The sequence below is a fragment of the Pteropus vampyrus genome, unplaced genomic scaffold (genome assembly GCF_000151845.1).
Source record: "Pteropus vampyrus isolate Shadow unplaced genomic scaffold, Pvam_2.0 Scaffold78, whole genome shotgun sequence".
In the NCBI taxonomy this organism is placed as follows: Eukaryota; Metazoa; Chordata; class Mammalia; order Chiroptera; family Pteropodidae; genus Pteropus; species Pteropus vampyrus.
The window spans coordinates 3,452,125-3,473,939 of NW_011888859.1; the positions used below are offsets into that span (position 1 = coordinate 3,452,125).

Genomic DNA, 21,815 nt, shown 5'->3' on the forward strand with positions numbered 1-21,815 from the left:
TGACATTCAGAGTTCAAGTAACTTGTTAACAATCACAGTTGGGGCACAGGAGTGGTCATTTTAAGTTGCTCTTTGTTGTTAATGATGATAGTCATTCCCAGCTTGTGTGCCACCAGGAACAGTTTTTATTAATCTGTGTCACCTGCGAGAGGTGTAAGAGTTTATGTAGGGAGACCTTTTTTTTTTCTTAAATAATAATCTGTTTTCTCATTTTTAGTCAGCATCATATATATATATATATGTAATTTCTAATTCAGTTCATACTTATTAGCATCATGTAAGCAGTGTCATTCTAGTCATAGGGAAAAAATGGTTCACATGTTAAATGTTACTATAATTAGGCTTCATTGCCTAACTTTTATTGGACTTTTCGAAATATTTTACATATCTCAGAGTACTTTCTAATATTTTGTGAATTCCTAGAGATGGAGATTGGGGAAGGTCCAAGTTGAGAATTGTTTTGCTAGGTCAGTGATTTTGATATTGGCATTTGAGCTTTGTTTTGCTTCTTTACATGTAATATGTGACTTAGTCCTTTAATATTAAATACTTTAATGGACTTTTCATTTATAGCATTTTATAAAAATGCTTATTGCAAATGAAATTGTAGATTCATTTAACTTAGTGCCATTATATATCATTCATGTTATAATCCTTTTATTAATTATTGATAGTTTATATTTTTCACAATTAAGAATTTATTTGAAGACCTACTTTATCTTACCTTTCTATTCTAATATTATAGTCTTCTCCCCCTTTTATGATGTTCCATGCTTTTAAGTAAACAGATTTATACAAAAGTGTAATTTTAGATTGGGCTTTTTAAATGCATTAGATTCATTTTAAAAATTTTAATTGTGATGTTTGCATGTTTAAAATTTTATTTGTAACATTCATTATTGCCCAATGTTTGTGTGTTTGTAAACATTCTCAATAGGCAACCCCTCAGGATAGTCAAGAAGGGACATTCGGATCAGAGCATTCGGCGTCACCATCACAAGGGAGCAGTCAACAGCATTTCCTTGAACCTGAAGCAAATTTGGATGATTCCATAGATATTCAGCAACAGGTAGAAAGTAAATGCTTTTCTAGGTCATAAATGTATATATTAGCTAGAGAAAAAAGTATTATAAAATACGGTAACTTTTATTTTAGGTAAAATATTTTATTTATTTTATGTAGAATAATGACGTCCTGAATGTTTTTCTTTCTAATACTTAAGTTTCACACATTAACCATTTTATTATTAGGCATTAATGCTACAGTGGTTAATATATTGTTAGGCAGAATTGTCACCACATACTAAACCTCAACTAGACATTGTTTGCTCTTTTGACTTTAAGGACATGGATATAGATGAAGGGCAAGATGGAGTGGAAGAGGAAATCTTCGAACAAGAAGCAAAGAAAGTGGCTGTTCGCTCTAGATCAAGAACACATTCACGATCTCGTTCAAGGTTCTACAATAATGTCTAAGAATAGTTGTGTGTAATCTTTAGAAACGTTGGCTTTATTTCTTTGTGTCAGGTTAAAAGAAATGTTTTTCTTAGAATGACATCTTATATTCTCTCAGAAAGAAGTAATCTGGAGTTTGAAAATCAGAAAGTACTTTGTTCTGTTTTCAGTTGGATATATCTTTGGCCATTTATTTGAATAATCCACATGAATCACAGCCATATCACGAGACTTAGATTTTGGACTATCCCTGATTTTAGTTAATAATGTTCGATGATGCCCTAACTTTTAGGATATCAGTGTTCCTGTACCACAGTTAAATCATGCTGTAGAGAAAGAGCATTGGAAATTGTATGGTGTTTTTTGCATTTCATTTCATCTCACAGTAATACCAAAATGATCATAAAAGTGAAACTATAAAAATTTTTACAAACATTAAGCATAATATTAAACTATTATGAAACATATCCTATAAATGGTTTTCTTTGTGGGCTTTTCAACACGACTAAGCCTCATTCATGTACATGCTCATTCAAATTGGAGTTGAAAATGCCTGATTTCTTAACCTGGCACATTTTTGTGTAGCACTGTACATACATGTTTTTGCTACAGATTGTCTCAAACTGAAAGTCATTAGTATTTAACATTTTTTTATACCCCGTTTTCTGCACAGGAATACCACGAAAATCTGAACAATAAATGCTAGAGGAGGGGCAGTATCTTTGATCACTTTTTCAGTCATTTCTTATTTGTTTCAAGAAGTTATTTGTATTTACCTGTTGTAAATGAGAGTCTGTCAGATCAACTCTCTCTACATCCAGCTCCTGTCAGTGAATTATCTTGCTAAGCAGTTACAGTGTCAATGCTGAAAATGTCTTTGCTGCAGCCTAGATCACAGCTTCTGTCTTTGTCTTGCAACACCTCCTTAATGAGAATCTGGGAGAGAGTTCAGTGGCATATGGTTGACAGGAAAAAGAAACAGTTTCAGTATCACCTTATACTGTAAAGTCAAGCACCATGAAATTTTAGAAGTCGAAAACTTGTAAGCAGAATCATATAGGGCTTAATGCTCTGCTGGAAACATTATCTGTTTCCTAATTTTAAGAATGTAACATCTTTGTCACCTAAAGGATCTTTTCATTTTATTTTATTTATTTTATTTATTTTAAAAAAAATTTTTTTTAAAAACTTATTTTTATTTTTTTATTTTTTTGGTTTTTCATCCCTGTTCTCGACTCTGGTTTAAAAAATGAGTCGGAAGATACTAAGAGAAATTGAGGCCTTTAGTAGATCTCACTCTCCTGTTCTTCATGCTTGTGAATAACAACTGAGACTCAGTAAGAACCATTGAAAACAAATATTGTGGCTAAGTGTGGACCTAAGCAGTACATAGATTTCAGAAAATGTATGTTTTATACTTGATTATACTTATGTCTTTTTAAAGAGAAAGCTAAATATAAGGCAGCCTTTTCTTTTTCTCACTTAGAAGTGAGAAATTTGATAGAAGGGTAACATTGCCATTATAAGTAAAGTAAGATTTTTTTTTTTAGATCACCAAGAAAACGAAGGTCCAGGTCACGATCTGGTTCTCGGAAGCGTAAGCACAGAAAGCGATCACGCTCGCGCTCCAGGGAAAGGAAAAGGAAGTCATCTCGCTCGTACTCCAGCGAGAGAAGAGCTAGAGAAAGGGAGAAGGAACGGCAGAAGAAGGGGTTACCTCCCATCAGGTCCAAAACATTAAGCGGTAAGTGACACTTTTACAAAGCTACGGGATCTCTGAATCTTATTTTAAGACTGAGAATTCGAAAAATGGTTTTTTTTTGGTTTTCTTTTTTTTTAAATGAGTAATTTCCTTTTTGCTTTTTGTGATGTGTTAAGGGAGAAACGAAGAGCAGCTTCTCTTCAAACACTAAGGTTATACAGAGGTTTTTTTAATGCAAGTTACAAAATATAAGACTTGACTAATGATATCTGAAGTGGACCTGGCCTAGTGTGTATTTCACGGATACAGTGACTTCTGTGCATAGTGTCCTCACCAGCTATGACCACCAGGTCTATAGGAGTATTATTATAGGAAGCACATAAATTTTAAAGCCTATTATAAACTCACTAGATCGGTACTGAAGGAGACATTCCTACTGAACAAACTACCCCCCGCCTTTATAGTTAATCTGTAATGAGTGGTGAGGACGAATGTGGAGTGGTGGCAGTTTGTTTTAGGGGAGAGTTTACTTGGTAGGTATGTGAGGTGCTGAAAAATAATTTGTAATTAGTGCCAAATTCGGCCTAAAGGATTCTTAGTGGGTGATGACTTCTAAGGTGAACCAACAGGCTGCACAGGGCAAAGTACATAAAATGGAGCAGATTGCCATTCTTTGCCAAGAGTTGAACATTGCCCGGGTTATCTGATTTCCAGAGGTCTACCAATAAATTCTTTCTGTCATGGAAATAGAGAAATAATTGTATAACTTACGGTCCTGCTGAAGCATCTTGGAAATCCAGGCTGATAATTAAAGGCAACAGCCATCTGCTTACTTAACTCTAGTGCTTTGAGTAAGCCTAATATGGCTGATCTTGCCAGAATCATACTTGATTGTGAGAGCCAGTGTTAATCTAATAACGTTGCTGATCCTAACTCCAAAGGTCTCTGCGTCTCACCTAGAGAGGTCTGCCTGTAAAACCTCTCCTGTGCCTCCTCCCGTGGTTGCCATTCGGCCCTTCAGAGTCACCGATTTTAGGGTAGGGCTTTTACATACAGTCTCTTTCATTTGGTTCCTCACCTAATGTCATGTCGTTGCTGCCACCATTTACATAGTTATTCACCAGGGAATTTATTTTCTATTGCTGTTTTATTTTTATGGATAAAACACACAACAAAAAAATCAAAGTACATAAGAAAGTAGAAAGTATGTCTCTCAATTTTTACCTAAAAACTCTCCTTAGTCAGAAGCAATATTAATTTTATGTGGTCCCAACACATTTTAAACACCTTCAGTAGTGTTTCCTTACCATTGGTCCTTAGAACACAAGAGTTTTTATGACTAGTCCAGGGGGTGTGAAACATTAACAGACGTTGGCTTTCTCAAAATCAAGTGTGTCCCCTCCTGAGATGGGGGAGACTGACTCATTATTGCTTTCTGGGGGAAAATGGAGTTATCCGTGGGAATAATTTATAGCGCGACAACACCGAAAGAGTAGGAAAAACATGGAGCAGTTTTTGGGGAGGTTAAGGCAGCTGTGATATGTAGACACAGTAAGAAGAGGTGGGAACTGTTCCTTGAGAGGGGTTCAGAAATGTGCTAAGGGTTTGTGGTAGGTTGATGAATGGTCCCCCAAAGGTGTCCACATCCAGGTCACTGGAGTATGTTACATTACATGGTAAAAGGGACTTTGCAGGTCTGAGTAATAATCTTGAGGTGGGGAAATTAACTTGGATAACCCAGAAGGGCTGTGTCACCCAGGGTCCTTACAAGAGGGAAACAAGGCTAGAGAGAAAAGGTGATGTGGGGATGGGAGGAGGCTGACACGGTGGTAGGTGCTGTACTGTTGGCTTTGAAGATGGGGGCGCGGATGATAAGCCAAGGACTGCAGACAGCTTGAAGAAGCCAACAAGGACAAGGAAAGAAATTTTTCCCTAGAGCCTCCAGAAGGAATGCAGCCTCATTGACCCATTTAGGACTTCCAGAACTGTAAGATGATACATTTTTGTTGTAAGCCATTAAGTTTATGTTATTTTATTACAGCAGCAAAAGAAAACTAATACCTTGTCCCTTGAGACTTTGGTGGAATGTTAATACACGTATGCATAGGGCTAGACTACAGGAGGCAAAGAATAAATAGCAGGGAAAGAACGATGACCATCCTAAAGCTCCTGCAGATGTGGAAGATGTCTGCGTCCTGGCTAGCCAGAGGAGAGACTTGGGTGAAAACCCGTATTTAGTGGCGATCTTAGTACAGTCACATCCTAATGTGGATCTAAATTAGCTGTAGAGTAAAACCTGCTCTAGGCCTGCCCTATCATAGAAAAAAGATAAAGAAGCTGGAAACTTATTCTTTGAAAATGACAATGATATAAATCCAAATACAGTTGACCCTTGAATAATGTGGGTGTTAGGAGTGCTGATCCCCTGTGCAGTCAGAAATCTGCATGTAACTGTTGACTCGCCAAAAACTTAGTCATCCTTCAGTTATCTGTGGGAGATTGATTCTGTGATGCCCTGCGGATACCAAAATCCACAGACGCTCAAGTCTCTTAGTGGCTTAGAACAGTGCATGCTGTTAGCCCTCCACGTCCTTGGATTCCCAGTGCTGAGTTGAAAATACTATTTTCCATGTGCGGTTGGTTGAATCTGCAGATGTGAAACCCAGGATACAGAGAGCCGATTATGTCTATTGAAAAAAATCTGCATATAAGTGGACCTGTGCAGTTCAAACTTGAGTTAATGGAGGACTATGTATTAAAACTCTGCAAATACATGAGCTATAAATGTTTTTAGAGTGATGTCTTGAGGAAAAGGAGATGTTCACGGAGGCATGAGCACTATAGCTAAAAGTAGGTGAATGTATACTGAAGGGAAGTGGCTTCTAAGTCTTTCATGATAACCAGTTAAGGAGTTCTAATTCAGCCTTTTCCTCTTTGTATCTTCATGCAGATTATTTCCTTATGCATAATACTGTTTTCATCTTTAACTCTTAATTAAAGAGAAACATCCACTTAATTTTTTCAGCACAGAAAAATACTTTAAAAGTATGCAGATAGGATTGCAGGGAAAAGTGGTTTTGAAACTTTGCTGTACATTAGTATTACGTGTGAAACTTTAAACCTCTCAGCTCCCTCTGTCACACCCCATACCATTCACCTTTCACAGTGGGACCTAGGTACCCATAGGTGATTCAGGTGTGTTGCCAAGCTTGAGAACAGGTGACGTGCAAGAGGTTGACTTGGCATAGATGTGAATGAATACCTGAGGTTTTAGTTAATTTTTAGATGTAACATGCAAATGTCAATTAACGTATTTTAAATATACTGTCTTAAACTGTATTATTGTATTAGTGCTTTTTCCTCACCCACTTGAAAGATTTAACTGTGTTTATGATTGTGGCCATTTGTCCCTTATGTCTTGACAGTATGTAGTACTACTCTCTGGGTTGGTCAGGTGGACAAGAAGGCGACACAGCAGGATTTAACCAACCTGTTTGAAGAGTTTGGACAAATTGAATCCATTAATGTAAGTATTAGTTGTTAAACAATAGTTGAAGGTAAAAGAATAAGCGGTTTTCACTCAAACAGAGTCACTTTGCTCCTTATTTAGCCCCGTAGTATCTGCCTGTCATATTGCATGCACATCTGTACAAGGATTGTTTGACCTTCATCTTTTCTGTGTTTATTCTGCTGCTGTTTATCAGCTCATTTAATTAATTTCCTAAATGGAATTCTAACAGAAATTCTTAGGGTTTTATCACAGCGTAGCACTTGATTCCTAAAACATCGAATGTTTAAGTTAGCAGGAAACTTGCGTGATTTAGTTTAATTCCTTTTTAAAGAAAAAAATGAGAAAATCGAGTCTCACAGAATTGTAATCCCCTGCACATGTGCATGTGGGTCGTGTAGAGACACAAGCTGGACTTGGGGGCCCAGTCTTCTGCCAGCCTCTCCCCGCCACCTCTTCCCCCTCTGCCTGTCTCTCCCTCTCAAAGCCAGCCTTAGGGAGAACATGCAGGCAGGGCCTCTCCAGGAGCCCGAGCTTAATGCTCACGCAGCATGGTTCTTCAGTGGGTCCACCCCACCCAATCTCCTTCCAGTGTTTTCTTCTCCTCAAACGGCTTTTGTTTTTCCCCGGGGCTGAAACTAGCAGAACGTTTTATGCGTATTTGTTTGAGGAGACTTATAATTCATGAACCCTCTGATTTTATTTGCTTATACTTTCATGTCTATTAGACCTTTTTATTTTATCATTATTTAATGGGAAATTGGCTGGCTTTCTTTTCTAGTGTTAGATCCTGACATTCTTGTTAGGCCAAACTTGACTTTTCTGTGTTAATAACAGCATTTTTCATCAGAGTTGAGTTTGATCTTTTTGTATTTTACTTTCAACTATGTATGTCTGATGGGACCCTCACAAGAAGCTGGTTAAGTAATTCAGATATTGTTATTTCACCAGTGAGGAAACTAAGTGATTTGCCTGAGTTACACAGATAATAAATAGGTGATTGGTCGAGTATTTTAACTCTTTCAAATTACTCTTTCTATACTGTGAGAGTGCTGTAAGCTTCTCTTTTTTATCTAAATTGCACCTGTCAAAACATAAATGTTCAGAATCCGTGATCATATAAGATCTGAAGTTTTTTAAGATCTTCACCTACCCTTAAATTAGTGGTTCTCAGCCCTAGCTGCATATCAGAAATGTGTTGACATTTGAAAAAATGGGGGCGGGGGGATGCCCATGATCAGTATTTTTAGAATCTTATCAGAGTGGTACAGTTACACAGGTGATTCTGATGCAAAGTCAGGAGGCACTGCTCTGAACAGATCCTGAATCCAAGTAGCATTTTGGATTTTCGTGTTGCTTGTGACGTTTATAGTCTTTCTTATACCGCACTAATTTGGGTGTTGGTTTGCTTTGTCTCCCTCCTCTTTGTATTACTTTTTAAAATCATAGTACTCAACAAATCATCGGCACTAAGTTATATGTGAACTGAAGTTTACTGAATGACTAGTGATGAAATTCGAGATTTAAAAAATTGGCGTAAAATTTAGAAACCTCCTTGGTTGTAGAGGAGTTTGAGGACCGAAAAAAGTCAGTCAGATTTGGCCTTTAGTAGGTCATTAGTGAGTCCGAAGAAAATATTTTCAGTTAGTTGGTAAGGAGTTGGATCTACATCGTAAGAATGAAAGAAGTATGTAAGGAGTTAGATAAACTTCTCTTTTGAAAGGTTTGATATTAAAGTGACATTAGCTTGAAGTGTTAGCAAAACTGAGGAAAGGTTTTTATTTTTATTTTGACAAATAGAGTTTATTAGGTATTGAATAATAATGAAGTAAGAGAATACCTTTTTGAATTCTTCAAAAGAAACAATTGCTCTGTGTATTTTTCTGAATTAATACACAAGGGTAATTTTATGATCTAGTAGTATATAGAATAGTTAAATGCTTCATAAATAAAACTCAGATCCTTACACTGAGGCTATTTTTCTATTTATTTTAAAACCTATGTCCAGAAGTACTTGGACAAAATTTAAATTTTTTAAAATTAAGGGCTTTAGTTTTATCGTTTGTTGTAGATTATAGATTTTATATTAAGAGTAAAAATGCTTCCCCAAAGCAGAAATCTTCATATTACTCAATATACTTGGAAAAATTGAAATAATACTGTGAACAAATCATATGCCTTCAGATATGTTGGCCACATAATATTATTTTCCTTTTGTATGGTGGTATCGTATGCATGCTTTTGTACTTTTTATTATAGTTCTTTATTGTGTATTAGAAAAATCTTAATTGACATGTGATATTCAAGATTTAACATATATCATACTTAGAGTGAGACCCAACTAGGTTTTGAATTTTGGGTCTTTTAAAGACTAAGTAATTAGTTGTATGTGAGTTGAACCAATAAACAGATAGCTGGAGGAAGAAAAGGGAAAAAAAAATTAGTATTAGTCAATAGTCAGTGTTCTATTTCATTAAAACCCTGAGATGCCAGACTGAATTACCCTCTTTATACCTCTTCTAAAGAAAACATTTTTTTTAATAGATGATTCCTCCCAGGGGCTGTGCTTATGTCTGCATGGTTCATCGGCAGGATGCGTTTCGGGCTCTGCAGAAACTTAGTTCTGGATCGTATAAAATCGGGTCCAAGGTCATTAAGGTGAGATTGGGAGAAGGGGACACATGATCTTATTTTATTGGATTGTTAGAATGTTCTTTTATTTAATTCATCTTTCTTAATGTTATGGGCAAACCTCAATGGAAATATGTTATTTTAGTATTGTCGAGTTACAGAATTAGATATAGGTAAAACAGTAACTAAAACTTTAGTCACACATGTATACTGTTCTCTTAGCCAGGTCACCATTTTATGAACATGCCTTTTTCATTTTTACAGGTTTGTCTTTCATTCACTTCTTCCCCGTGCTTCCTAATCGTACCCCTTCATTATATTATTTTTCCTTTTTAACATCTCATCTTGTACAACCCAGGCCCTTGTGAAGGGTTTATTTATGTTTTTATTTTCCTCTTAGTCTTTAAACTGAGTATTTATTGTGTATTTTTCCATTTTTACTTCTTGTTGCTAATTTACATTTCTTTTCTGCTATTTGGAGATAATTTATTCCATCAGTTTCCACAACTGAATTAAAAACTTTAAAATAACTGCTTTTGAGAGAATTAAAATGCCCATGCCATGGCATTTCATGGCGGAGAGTTTCTCTGTGTAAACTAAAGTGTCACTGATCTTTTTTCCAGAGTACCAAGATTTTATTTAAATTGTAATAACTAATCTCATTATTGCAAATCTAGCTTGACATTTTAATAGTAGGTTTGGATATTGTTTCTGGAAATGTCTTTTTTAAAGTTACAGTAAAAAGCAGAAATAAATCTCATAAAACACTGTTGCTGTTAATGCAGGTTTATTTTATAAACAAACAAGAACAGAAACTACATGGAAAAAATTTTCTTGGCTACTGTTATTCTCCAGCAGTGATGCTCTGCCCATCCACCTGATTTTTAAAACTAATTTTATTTGTATTTACATTGTTTACATGTTTTCAAATATTTTACCTTGTTTTTACAGTATATGTGAGCTTCCTTTTTTTCTGTCTTCACTCCTGATAGATTGCTTGGGCTTTAAACAAAGGTGTAAAAACAGAATACAAGCAATTCTGGGATGTGGATCTTGGAGTTACATATATACCGTGGGAAAAAGTTAAAGTGGATGACTTGGAAGGTTTTGCAGAAGGAGGCATGATCGATCAGGAAACTGTAAATACTGGTAAGAACCCTAAGGGCAGTTTTATTGTTAAGTACACTTAAAAGGTTGTGATTAATAAGAGTTTTTCATAACAGGATAAATTGAATTTATTTCCTGGACACCCCCCCCCCCCCCCCCCCCAAAAAAAAGAGAAAATATATGAAATACTAATGCATTCAATAAATATACTTGACGGGTCCTATTTCATAAGTGTCAGTGTAGGTGGTGTCTTAGAAGTCTAAGGATGCTGTGTTTTTCGTGTATGTCTTTAAAAAAGTTTTGCTCTTTAAGTGAGAGAGTTGTGTTTATGTATGGAGGCTTTTTAAAACTAAATATTTCAATTTCTTAAGTTTGAGAACTGGGTACTTCAGAAGCTTCTTTGAAAAACTTCCTATATTATTTTCACTGGTACTCATGTTGAGAATGGCAGAAATAGAATCTTTAGAGAGGTGTGGTTCACATTCATGCAGTTTGAAAATGCTTGCTTATAACCAACCAAATGATCATCCAGATGGGTCTTTTTAAAAACTTGTCTTTTTTTTATTTTTAAAAATTTCAGTTATAAAATGATTAGCAGTTTAACCAGTAAGAAATCTTAAAAGAATCAAAATATTATATATTTGTTATTTTTTCACATCTTAGCTCTTTTTAGTATAATTTGCTAATTTTTAGAATATTTTTGTTCTCAGGCCAATACGTATTTTCAAACATTTTTTCAGTTATTTTCTTCTTGTCAGTTTTTCTTTTTATTTTTTGGATGTTCCTCCAGAACATTTATTCATTTAATAAATATTTCAGTTTCTGCTGTGTACCAGGAACTGGGATTTTAGGAAGTAGGATTACTGCAGTAAGACAAGCAGACAGAAATTCCTCCTCTCATGTAGTATACATTGTAGTAGGGGGTGACAGCATATAACCCTTGGGCCACATCTTGCCAGCAGCCTATTTTGTAAATAATGCACTGCCAGCCTCGCTTGTGTTAGCCTATTTTATGACTTTTCTTTTCCTCAACAATAGTTGAGTAGTTGAACCAGAGGACATACGGCCCACAAAGTCTAAAATACTTAGTATAGGAGAAGTGTGTTAACCCATGTTCTAGTGGAAAGAAATAGATCATGGACAAAAAGGGCAAACTATACAGTATTTCTATGTTGATAAGTTTTAAGAAGAAAAATCAGGGAGGGGGTTAGGCAGTGTGAGTGTGGAGCTGCTGCACTTCTGAGTGGTTGAAGCAGCTCTCTCATGGAGAGGGTGCTATTCGAAAGGGTGGGATGTGCAGCTCTATAGGCAAAGAGCATTTCATGCAGAGGGACCTGTAAGTGCATATCCTCTTCAGAATCCTGAGACCAGCATGACTTGAGAAAAGTTAGTGAGGAGTGAGTAGGACAAGATGAAGTGTAGTCTCGTTAACCATTCTGATGACTTCGATCTTTACTCTGAGGGAGATGGAGAACTATTGGAGGAACCATTAGTGCTTCTTTGTTCTTTTTTTGTATAGCCGTATTTTCAGAAAGATTTTTCTATACTAGGTTAATACTTGTTGGTCTCCCACGTACCTTGCGACAAAATATGGAATGAGATTAGTTCCTCTTAAGTCAGACAGCCTTTGCAATATGTATCTGTTATAGCCCTTCTGTTATCTGGGCGAAGATTTATCTGGGCAAAGCCTAGGTCGGCACCTATAGTCGTAGACATATCTTAAAGATAGATGTGCCAAGGTAGATGAAGGACTTAGGCATGAAATAAATGTGTACCTAGAAATAAAATGAAAAGTTGCACCTGTCTAGAGGACATCAATTTCGAATATTTTGTTTAGAGTGGGAAACTGTGAAAAGCTCAGAGCCTGTCAAAGAGACGGCCCCGACAACTCAGAGCCCAGCTCCCGTTGACAAGGAGACAGTGGTCACAACCCAGGCAGAAGCTTTTCCTCCACCCGTTGCTATGTTACAGGTTAGTACTTGGTGTTTTTGTTGTTGAATGTGTTGTTTTACATTTCTGTTCTTACTCATGCATTTACTTTATAAAACTTGGAAGAAATTGTCCAAAATAGAATAAATAAGAGTTTTGTCAAACATTTTTTGAAAAAAATTTTTTTAGAATGGTCTAATTCATATTTAAATGTTTATTCATTGAACAAATAATTATTGATTGCCTGCTCTGTGACATTCACTGTTCTAGGCAACTGAGATTGGGATACATCAGTGGAAAAAAAACAAACACAAATTCCTGCCCTGATGGACTTTTTATTCTCAAAAGGGGAGACAGAAAATATAAAACAAGTTTATGAGATACAGTGGAAGGAAACGGTAGGATAAGGATGATCAGCCTGGGTAGGTGCTTACAATCTTAAGTAGAATGGTCAGGGTAAACTTCACTGAGAATGAGACATTTGAGCAACAACTTAAAGCTGCTGAGAGAATTATCCATTTGGCTATCCGAAGAGCATTCCAGGCAAGAGAACAACAGTGCAAAGGCCCTAGGCTAGGAGCATGCTTGGCATGCTCCAGGGATATAGTAAGTGGGCTGGAGTAAAGTGAGTAAGAGGCAGCTTAGTGACCAGGAGACCTCTTGAAGGACTTTGGTTTTCACTGAGATGCAGGGGCCTTTGGAAGATTTTGAAGAAAAAAGTGACTTGATCTGGCTTAAGGTTTTAAAGGATTGCATGGCTACTGTTTTGAGAATACACTAGTGGGCTTGATAAAAACAGAGACCAATGAAAAGACGGAGCAATCCAGATAAGAAATAATGATGGTTCAGTTAGACTGATAGCTGTGGAGGAAACGAGAAGTGGTCAGATATTAGGCGTATTTTGATGGCGTGATCACTGGGACTTGATGGCATGACTAGATTTGAGTTGTGAGAAAGAGCAGAGGCAAGGTTTTTGGTCTGAGAAATTGGAAAGATGTAGTTACCATTATCTGAGAATGGGAAAGAAAACTGTAGGAAGAGTCATTTGGGAAGGACAATTGAGAGTTCAGTTCTGTGCATGTGAAATTTGAAGTGCTTTTCAGACAATGAAGTTAAGATGTCGAGTAGACCATTGATAGAATATGAAATTTAGAAGAGGGACAGCCTGAGCACAGATATATATTTGAGAATTAGCGTATCTAGGATGAGTAAAAGGTATTTATGTTAGGAGTAGAAAATAACTTTATGAGAAATTCGAGTCATTTTAAAGCTGTTATTGACATGCTTCCTCATGGTGTTGAGGTTGCATAATATAGCTGGTTATTATAAACCTAATGGGAAATGGTAATTTAAAATTGAGCCTGATAGTCACTATTCAAGTAGGTGTCCATTACTTTACATCACTTGAATGTGAGGTAGATTTCAGTCTTCACACAGACTCTCTCTTGGAAAGCAGTGCCTTGCTTTTACCCAAGTAAGTTTACTTATAAGTATACAAAAAAGAAAAAATATATAATGGTATTTATTACCTTCCTAAAAAATAAATGGAAATAATTTACCTTTCAGTGTTCCAAGATTTAATCTTTGCAGATGGATAAAATTATATGGACTTTGTATTTTCTATCCATAAAAGATTCCAGTAGCACCAGCCGTGCCTACAGTTAGCTTAGTCCCACCAGCATTTCCTGTGTCAATGCCGGTCCCTCCTCCTGGCTTCAGTCCAATCCCGCCGCCTTTCCTCCGAGCAAGTTTCAACCCTTCACAACCACCGCCTGGTAAGGAATTTTCATCTTATTAATGGAACTCTGTTTAGACAGTCATTTAAATTCTTCTGTTTTGGATTGAAATGCTGTGGAGCAATGATTCTCAAACCTTAGCATACATTGGGGTCACATGGAGTTGTGTCAAAGCACAAATTGCGGGGCCAGCCTTCTGCTTCAATAGGGCTGAAGGGGGACATCACGGTGCATTTTTAGCAAATTCCTACTGATGCAGATTGTCGGAGGACCACGCTTTAAGAAGAACTGACAGAGAAGAGAAATGAGATCCTTTAAAATCATTGACATACTCAAGATTATTTAAATCTTATGTTGAAATTTTTATATCACAATTCTTTATAGTTATCACTCGTTCATGTTCATTGGAAGGTACACATTAAATTATATAGATTGTCCTTCCTAAAAGGCATTGTTTCCATTTCAACATTAGAAATTAATGTCTTAAAATGCTAATTGAATTCGTAATATTTTTTTGACCTAATGAATTGTTGATAAACATAAGTTCCTTGAATCATTGTTTCTAGGTAAAAACTACAGATTACTTAAACTACATATAAATAATTGTTAGCAATTTTAATTGCTTAGAGAGAGAGCGATTTTAGTATTAGACCATGGAAGGTTAGAAGAATGAGGGGGAGATACAGAGATCAAATGAAATATATTGATTTTTAATACTATTTTTATTTTTCTTTGAACTTCATGAATTATTTTCCTATTATAAGAAATTAAGTGCTTTGGTTTCTGAAACTTAAGTTCTTAGTCATTGAATAGAGCTCATGAAAAATATCGAGGCTAAAAAGTACATTCATTGCCTGCAAATGGTTGTAATTTATCTGTCATGTAACATAAAATTTTTAAATTACAGTTTAATACATAATTTGAAATTAACGCAGGTTTTGATAAGAATTTTATTTTTTGTATGTTTTAAAGATTTAAAAATTACTCTTGTCAAATATTTTCCACATTTGTGATTTGAAAACTACATTTTTTTCAGAAGATATTTTTAAATGATTATTTCAAAATCCATACCACATAGACTTTATAAAGTCATTGTTCAGCATGAATTTGCTGAAAATCACATATCTTTATTTTTCCCTTATTATTAGCCACCGTTTCTAATTGAATTTAATTGTAGCTCTATATTTTAAAAAAGTGAGGGAGCAGGTTTAAAGTTTGATTGATACTTAAAAACCAATATTAAATTGAAGATTTATTTCAGTGCTTAAAATATAATAATGTTCAAGGTTAATGAAAATATTCTGATCTAGTGGATAAACAGCGTATGTATCAAAGATGTTATCAGCAGCTTGAAATACAATGTTTAATTTCCCCCACGTGATCACCATGCTTAACATGTAAACATGTTGCCTGGTTCATGTTAATCTTTGATTTTATAGCATCATAGAGAGAATGCCAAGGACTGAAACAAATGAGTAAGTAGGCTGTGCTCGTGATAAGGGGCTCTGTGCTTTACTTAGCTTACTCTGCGCTTCACCAAGAATCAAAATAAGGTAGCATAAATAAAAGTAATTTTAAAATGGAAAATATATTCACAGATAAGAGGTTATAACATGAAAGACTTTTTTAAGGATATAGAATCTCATTTACAGCTATTGAAGTCTTTGATTTAAGAGATGTAGTTTTTCTTATTTTATTTTGGGTCTTTTTCTTCCACGCAGGTTTCATGCCACCTCCAGTTCCACCACCTGTCGTGCCTCCACCTGCTATTCCACCAGTAGTACCATGTGAGTTTTCTGCTTTTAGAATCGTCTTAATTCATGGTCGTGTTAACGTGTCGGTTCTCATTCTCATGAATTATTGTTAATTTTTTAATTGTGAAAGTTTTTCAGACGTGCATTTTTTTGTTAAATGATTTCTAAAAATATAACGGTATTATCAGAGTCCATACTCATATTTGCTCTATCTCAAAATGTCTTTTTGTAATTGGTTTAGTTAAAATTCAAAGAAGGGTCCCCACATATTTTTGTGTGTGTGTGCGTGTATTAAATATCTTAGAGTACTGTTGTCCAAAACTTCCTTTTTAAATTCTTCACGTCGTTGACTTCTTGAAGAAGCAGTTCAATTCTATATGCAAGATCCCAAATAATGGATTTAGTTCTTTGCTTCTTTGTGGTATTGAATTTTTTTCTCTATCTCCTTGAATTTCCTGTAAATAGGAAGTTTTCAACACTGAAGCCTTGCTTCAACTGTGCTTCAACTTTTTTAGCAAGAATGCTTAAAGATGGGGTGCTGTAGACTTGATATTACCTCACATCAGGAGCCATGCAGTGCCTATTCCCACCTTAAATGACGTTAAGATGAAGTAGAGCATCTAGGTAGTGAAACATGGTCAATAAAAGCTTCCTTTCACATTTGCATCACATGTTTTCATCCACTGACTATTATTACTTGAACATACTTTTCATTAATTTCAAAGTGATGATCTTTGGAATTTTATAATTCTTTATCTATTTCTTAGCTAGAATTTTTCTATAAAGATAAACTTTCTCTTATTAACTAATGGTATTTAGTTACCTTGAAATATAGTTGTACAGAAGAGCTAGGTAGATGCTAAATTCTTTTCTGTAAGTGCCATTTTTCAGAGCAGTGAGTTCTGTGGCTATTTCCAGTGGTATCCAGTGGCTGAAGTGGAGAGAGGATTTCTCTTATCTCACCTCTCTCTCCCTTTCCTTCTGCTTTTCTCCTTCATTTTCTTTAGTGTTTATGGATTAATGGAGTTTTTACTTCCAAGCAGTTCTATTCACTTCTTTTTTGAAGTTCAATGTGTCTCATCTTTGGACAGTGAGAGACCTTTCATGTTACTTCTTTGTCTTTTTAAGATGACTACATCAGTTTTTGAGAGCTTCCTAGTCCTTTTTGCCCAATATTGGCCCAAAGAACTTTATCATATAGAGAGTGTATATGATAAAGAGCTTATTATCGTTTGACAATATACTTTGTTTTCCTTATAATTTTAAACTCTTTACTCTTCCTTTAGTATTTAGACAGCATTAGGATTCGTTTTTGTTACTGTTGGTTAATTAGGGAGAATTGTTTATTCTTTCTGAAAATCACAACTGTCAGAAGCCATTTCTGAATTCACCATTTACAGAAACTCATCCTGGAGCCTACTTCCCAAGAATTTCTTACTTTATTTGTTTTGAAAAATCTGGGAAAAAATGTAATGGAAAAAGAGAAATACCACTGTGTTTCAAGTACTCTCCTGTTTGCTCACTGTCTCATTTAGTTCTCATAATTCCCATACGTGATCCCAGGTGGTTTCATCCTTGTTTTACAGCTCTGATCTTTGCTGACAGTTTGTCCGTGTAGAACTAAATGTGAGAATATCACAGTTCCTAAAATCCCCAAATAAAAAATTTAACAGTATTGTGATATGAACTGGACTGCAAATTTTAATTGTTTAATTGTGATTTCGTATTGCTCTTGTTCTGTTTTTTAACATGTAAATGATATATTCACTTGGGTTTTTCTACACATTCTTTTAAATGGAATGTTTACATCTTTTTTTTGTAGTTCACTTTATATCCTCTCATCTGATAAACTCTTGCTTGACAAAAAGTAGTGAATGACCATAGTCAATTATAATTTCAAGGAAATTAAGCAGATTTTTATTCTCATACATATCATCAGTCTATACTAATCATTTCTGTTTGGAATCCTTGAAAAATTATGATTTATGATATTTTTCTATTACTGGGATTTTCTTCTTAAGTTACTAGTTATTGTACTAAACATTTTAATGCAGATATTTCTATTTTTTTTCCTTTTTTTAAAAATAAAGTTTCTAAATATAATTTACTCTCTTCATGGTGACTCATTTGTCATTTTGAGCATCAGTTATTATATAATGTGTGAGGTAATACAGAGTTACCATTAAATGAAACACTCAGGCTGCCAGAAGTTATGAGTCATTGTAAATGAAATGGACCGGAAGGGAATTCCTATATGGCAGGTCCTCGAATAAGGTCATTTTATTCAGTGTTGTTTCATTATAATTCTTATAAGATGCCTTAGGAACTTAACTCTTGTTTATATCAATTAGCCGATGATAACATTTGTTACACATGTCACTCAAAGTCCCAGAACCTGCTGACAGCATTAGGGGAGGACTGTTGGTGGAGCATCTTACCGAACAGCGAGGGAGAGAGGGTGGGAAGTCATTTAACACTTTGGCAAGACCATTGTTGGTCATCGTTAGTATTTTAATGTAGCACATGAATTGATTAGCTAATTAAATCTGAAATGTGTTTTCTCTCCCTTTAAACAGCGTTAGTGCAGCCACCGTTATCCATGACTCCGGAAACTGTGAAAGACGTTGGATTTGGTGGCCTCGTTTTACCAGGGGGTTCTGTTGCTGGCAGCCTTGCAGCTGGAAATGTTTTCAATCCTCCAACCAAACAAGCGGAGCCTGAAGAAAAAGTACCTCATCTTATCGACCACCAGATTTCTTCTGGCGAAAACACCAGATCTGGTAAAAAAAAAAAAAAAATCCCAGAAATACATAGTAAAATCATAAGCACTGCTTCTCTGTAGTGGTGTTTAATTCAGAAGTGCCATGTCTTTGTAACCTGTTCAGTGCACAAATGTTGAAATGTTGCAGGTTTTCGAAAGGGATTCTGTCTCTTAAAATTTCTGTTGAAAACAAATTTGGCATTCTGTTCAGGATGTAACTTTTGACACCTTTCCGCTGAGACCTCTCCCCCTCTTTTTTGGCCTCTTGGGACTGCTTTAATGTGTCGTTACTGAAATAAGATTGCATAAAATATATGTACTTACAGAATGAAAAACAAATACTGGGTATAAATAACTGCTACCCAGTACCGTCCAGCTAGGTCTAGAAGATAAGTAAGAAACCAGCAAGTCTCTCTTTCCTGCCACAATGGTTAGTATGTTAAGAATTGTTTCTGCTTCAGAAAGACCTGTTAAAGATGGAGAATCAGTATAAAACCTGACATTTTTGTTACTTTAAAAGATCATGTGAAGATTTTAGGTCCCACATGTGTTTTAATATTTAAATTTTACTATGCGTGGTATTGACAGTTTAACTTTATTTTTTATTTACTATCGAGTATACCTTGTTTTGGGGGGAATACAAGTAGCTAATTAAGCTAACTGCGGGAAATTGCAGCATTAGTAGTTACAAGTGTAGTTTCCTTTTCATGTCAGAATGATTTTTTGTGTTGTTTTTTTCCTTTTCATTTTAGTGATTCCAAACGATATTTCAAATAGCTCTGCAATTTTAGGAGGACAGCCACCCAATGTGACGAGCAATTCTGGAATTCTGGGAGTTCAAAGACCAAATGTATCGAGCAGTTCTGAGATTCTTGGAGTCCGGCCTTCTAATGTTTCTGGTAGTTCTGGAATTATTGGAGCCCAGCCACCAAATATTCTCAATAACTCTGCAATTTTGGGAATACAGCCACCAGGTGTTTCGAGTAGTTCTGGACTCTTGGGAGTGCTGCCCCCAAACGTCCCCAGCAGTCCTGGACTTATAGGAGTACAGCCACCAAACGTTCCGAATGCATCTGGACTTTTGGCAACCCAGCCGCCAGCTGGGCCTCAGAACTTACCCCCTCTCGGTCTCTCTAGTCAAAGGCTGCCTGTCGTGCCAGTGTTAGACCTTCGTCCAGGACTAATACCACAGGCACCGGGGCCACGATTTCCCCTGTTGCAGCCCGGACTTCCGCCCCAGCGAGGGATCCCTCCCCCGTCGGTGCTTGACGCAGCTCTTCATCCACCACCCCGCGGTCCTTTTCCTCCAGGAGATCTTTTTAGTCAGCCAGAAAGACCTTTTCTAGTTCCTGGAAGGCAAAGTATAGACAATATCACTAATCCCGAAAAAAGGATACCGCTTGGGAACGAGAACATTCAACAGGAAGGAGACAGAGATTACCGGTTTCCTCCCATAGAAACCAGGGAGAGCATGAGCAGGCCTCCCCCGGTGGACGTTAGGGACATGGTCGGACGGCCTGTAGACCCAAGGGAAGGTCCTGGGAGGCCTCCATTAGATGGTAGGGATCATTTTGGAAGACCGCCTGTAGATATCAGAGAGAATCTTGTGAGGCCAGGTATAGATCATCTTGGTCGCAGAGACCACTTTGGCTTTAATCCAGAGAAGCCCTGGGGGCCTAGAGATTTCGATGAGCGAGAGCATCGGGTTCTGCCTGTCTTCGCTGGTCCAAAAGGCCTACATGAAGAAAGAGGCAGATTTCGGTCTGGAAACTATCGGTTTGATCCTAGAAGTGGTCCTTGGAACAGAGGATTTGGACAAGAAGTTCACAGAGATTTTGATGACCGCAGAAGACCCTGGGAGAGGCAGAGGGATAGGGATGACAGAGATTTCGATTTCTGCAGAGAAATTAATGGAAATCGTCTTGGACGAGAGAGAATTCAAAACACCTGGGTCCCCCCTCCTCATGCTCGGGTTTTTGATTTCTTTGAAGGGGCCACTTCTCAACGAAAAGGTGACAGTGTGCCTCAGGTTAATGGTGAAAATACTGAGAGACATGCTCAGCCACCGCCCTTACCAGTACAGAATGACCCTGAACTTTATGAGAAACTGACATCTTCAAGTGAAATAAACAAGGAGAAGAGTGACACAGTTGCTGATATAGAAAGTGAACCAGTGGTAGAAAGCACAGAAACTGAGGGGACATAATCATCACTCAGTAGGTAAAAGATACCTTTTGTAAAGTTGTCATCTCTCTGTAATAGATTAATGGCTGACTGGACCGTAGTTATTCACTCTGTCTGCCAGGATTAAGTTAATCCGATGTTCATGTTCCCCTTTCTCTTAAAATAATTGTACAACTGACTTGTATAGACATTGTTCTTAATCTGAACATGGTAGGTAAACATTTTTTTATTTTTCTGATAAAATATAAATGTTGCCCCAGATTCTTTTAACTTCAAGGAAATGAATAACAGCTTGTCAGAGACTTCCTATGGAAGAAAGAATTTTTTAGATGCTACCATTAGGTTGGATATGGTAATAGATATATTTCAGAATAGCAAGTGGTGGTATATCTTATCCATATCTTTAGGCTGCTGCAGAATTTTAAGGTAATAGACAAAGCTGTGATATTTTATGCAAAGACTGGCTCTAGATATTTGAGGAGCACGATACAGAGATTTTAAAAAGTGATTTTGTAAAATCTACACTATGGTCTCTGTTTCTCCAAAGTAAGTGTTTTGTGATTTGTTCCTCATACTGCAGTGAGTAAAAAAAAAAAAAAAAAAAAAAGAAAACAACAACATAAATATTAAAGTACGTTTCAATGTTGGGTGAATTTTGTTTTTAGATGCCAATAAAACTTATTTGTTTGATAACAGTGTTCTAGGAATTGTATTTTTTTAACCTACAAATTCTTAAAACCCTGGATCATTAGCAGCATGTGCTTAGTTGCAATAATTTTCTATTACTCTTATTAACAACAATGAACTGTGTGGTGCAACAAGTATGTACTTTAATATAAAAATCATACAGTCTCATTAGTTTGTGTGTAATATCTGTATATTGTGTAAGTCACGTAGGTTTTTTTTTGATTCTCTGTATGTCTATATTCATGTACATACAGAGAAAAATAGAAAGTTGATAGTTTAGATAGTAAAATATTCTTTAGAAGTGGTTAGAAAATTAGAGAAATTTGACTAATTGACATTGTTACAGCTCTTAGTCTTTATGA

General features: G+C 36.1%; 1 protein-coding gene across 1 annotated transcript in view; it reads left to right on the forward strand.

The window, feature by feature from the left end:
• SCAF8 (SR-related CTD associated factor 8) overlaps positions 1 to 21,459 on the forward strand; it is a 78,653-nt gene extending 57,194 nt beyond the window's left edge. Inside the window, exons 13-21 of the mRNA XM_011362715.2 lie at positions 3,005 to 3,198; positions 6,582 to 6,682; positions 9,209 to 9,322; positions 10,288 to 10,444; positions 12,240 to 12,373; positions 13,965 to 14,106; positions 15,789 to 15,854; positions 18,398 to 18,601; positions 19,335 to 21,459. Of these exons, the coding sequence (XP_011361017.1) occupies positions 3,005 to 3,198; positions 6,582 to 6,682; positions 9,209 to 9,322; positions 10,288 to 10,444; positions 12,240 to 12,373; positions 13,965 to 14,106; positions 15,789 to 15,854; positions 18,398 to 18,601; positions 19,335 to 20,788 (2,566 nt within the window). The 3' untranslated portion in view covers positions 20,789 to 21,459. The remainder of the gene's footprint in view (positions 1 to 3,004; positions 3,199 to 6,581; positions 6,683 to 9,208; positions 9,323 to 10,287; positions 10,445 to 12,239; positions 12,374 to 13,964; positions 14,107 to 15,788; positions 15,855 to 18,397; positions 18,602 to 19,334) is intronic.
• The last annotated feature ends 356 nt before the right edge of the window (positions 21,460 to 21,815 follow it).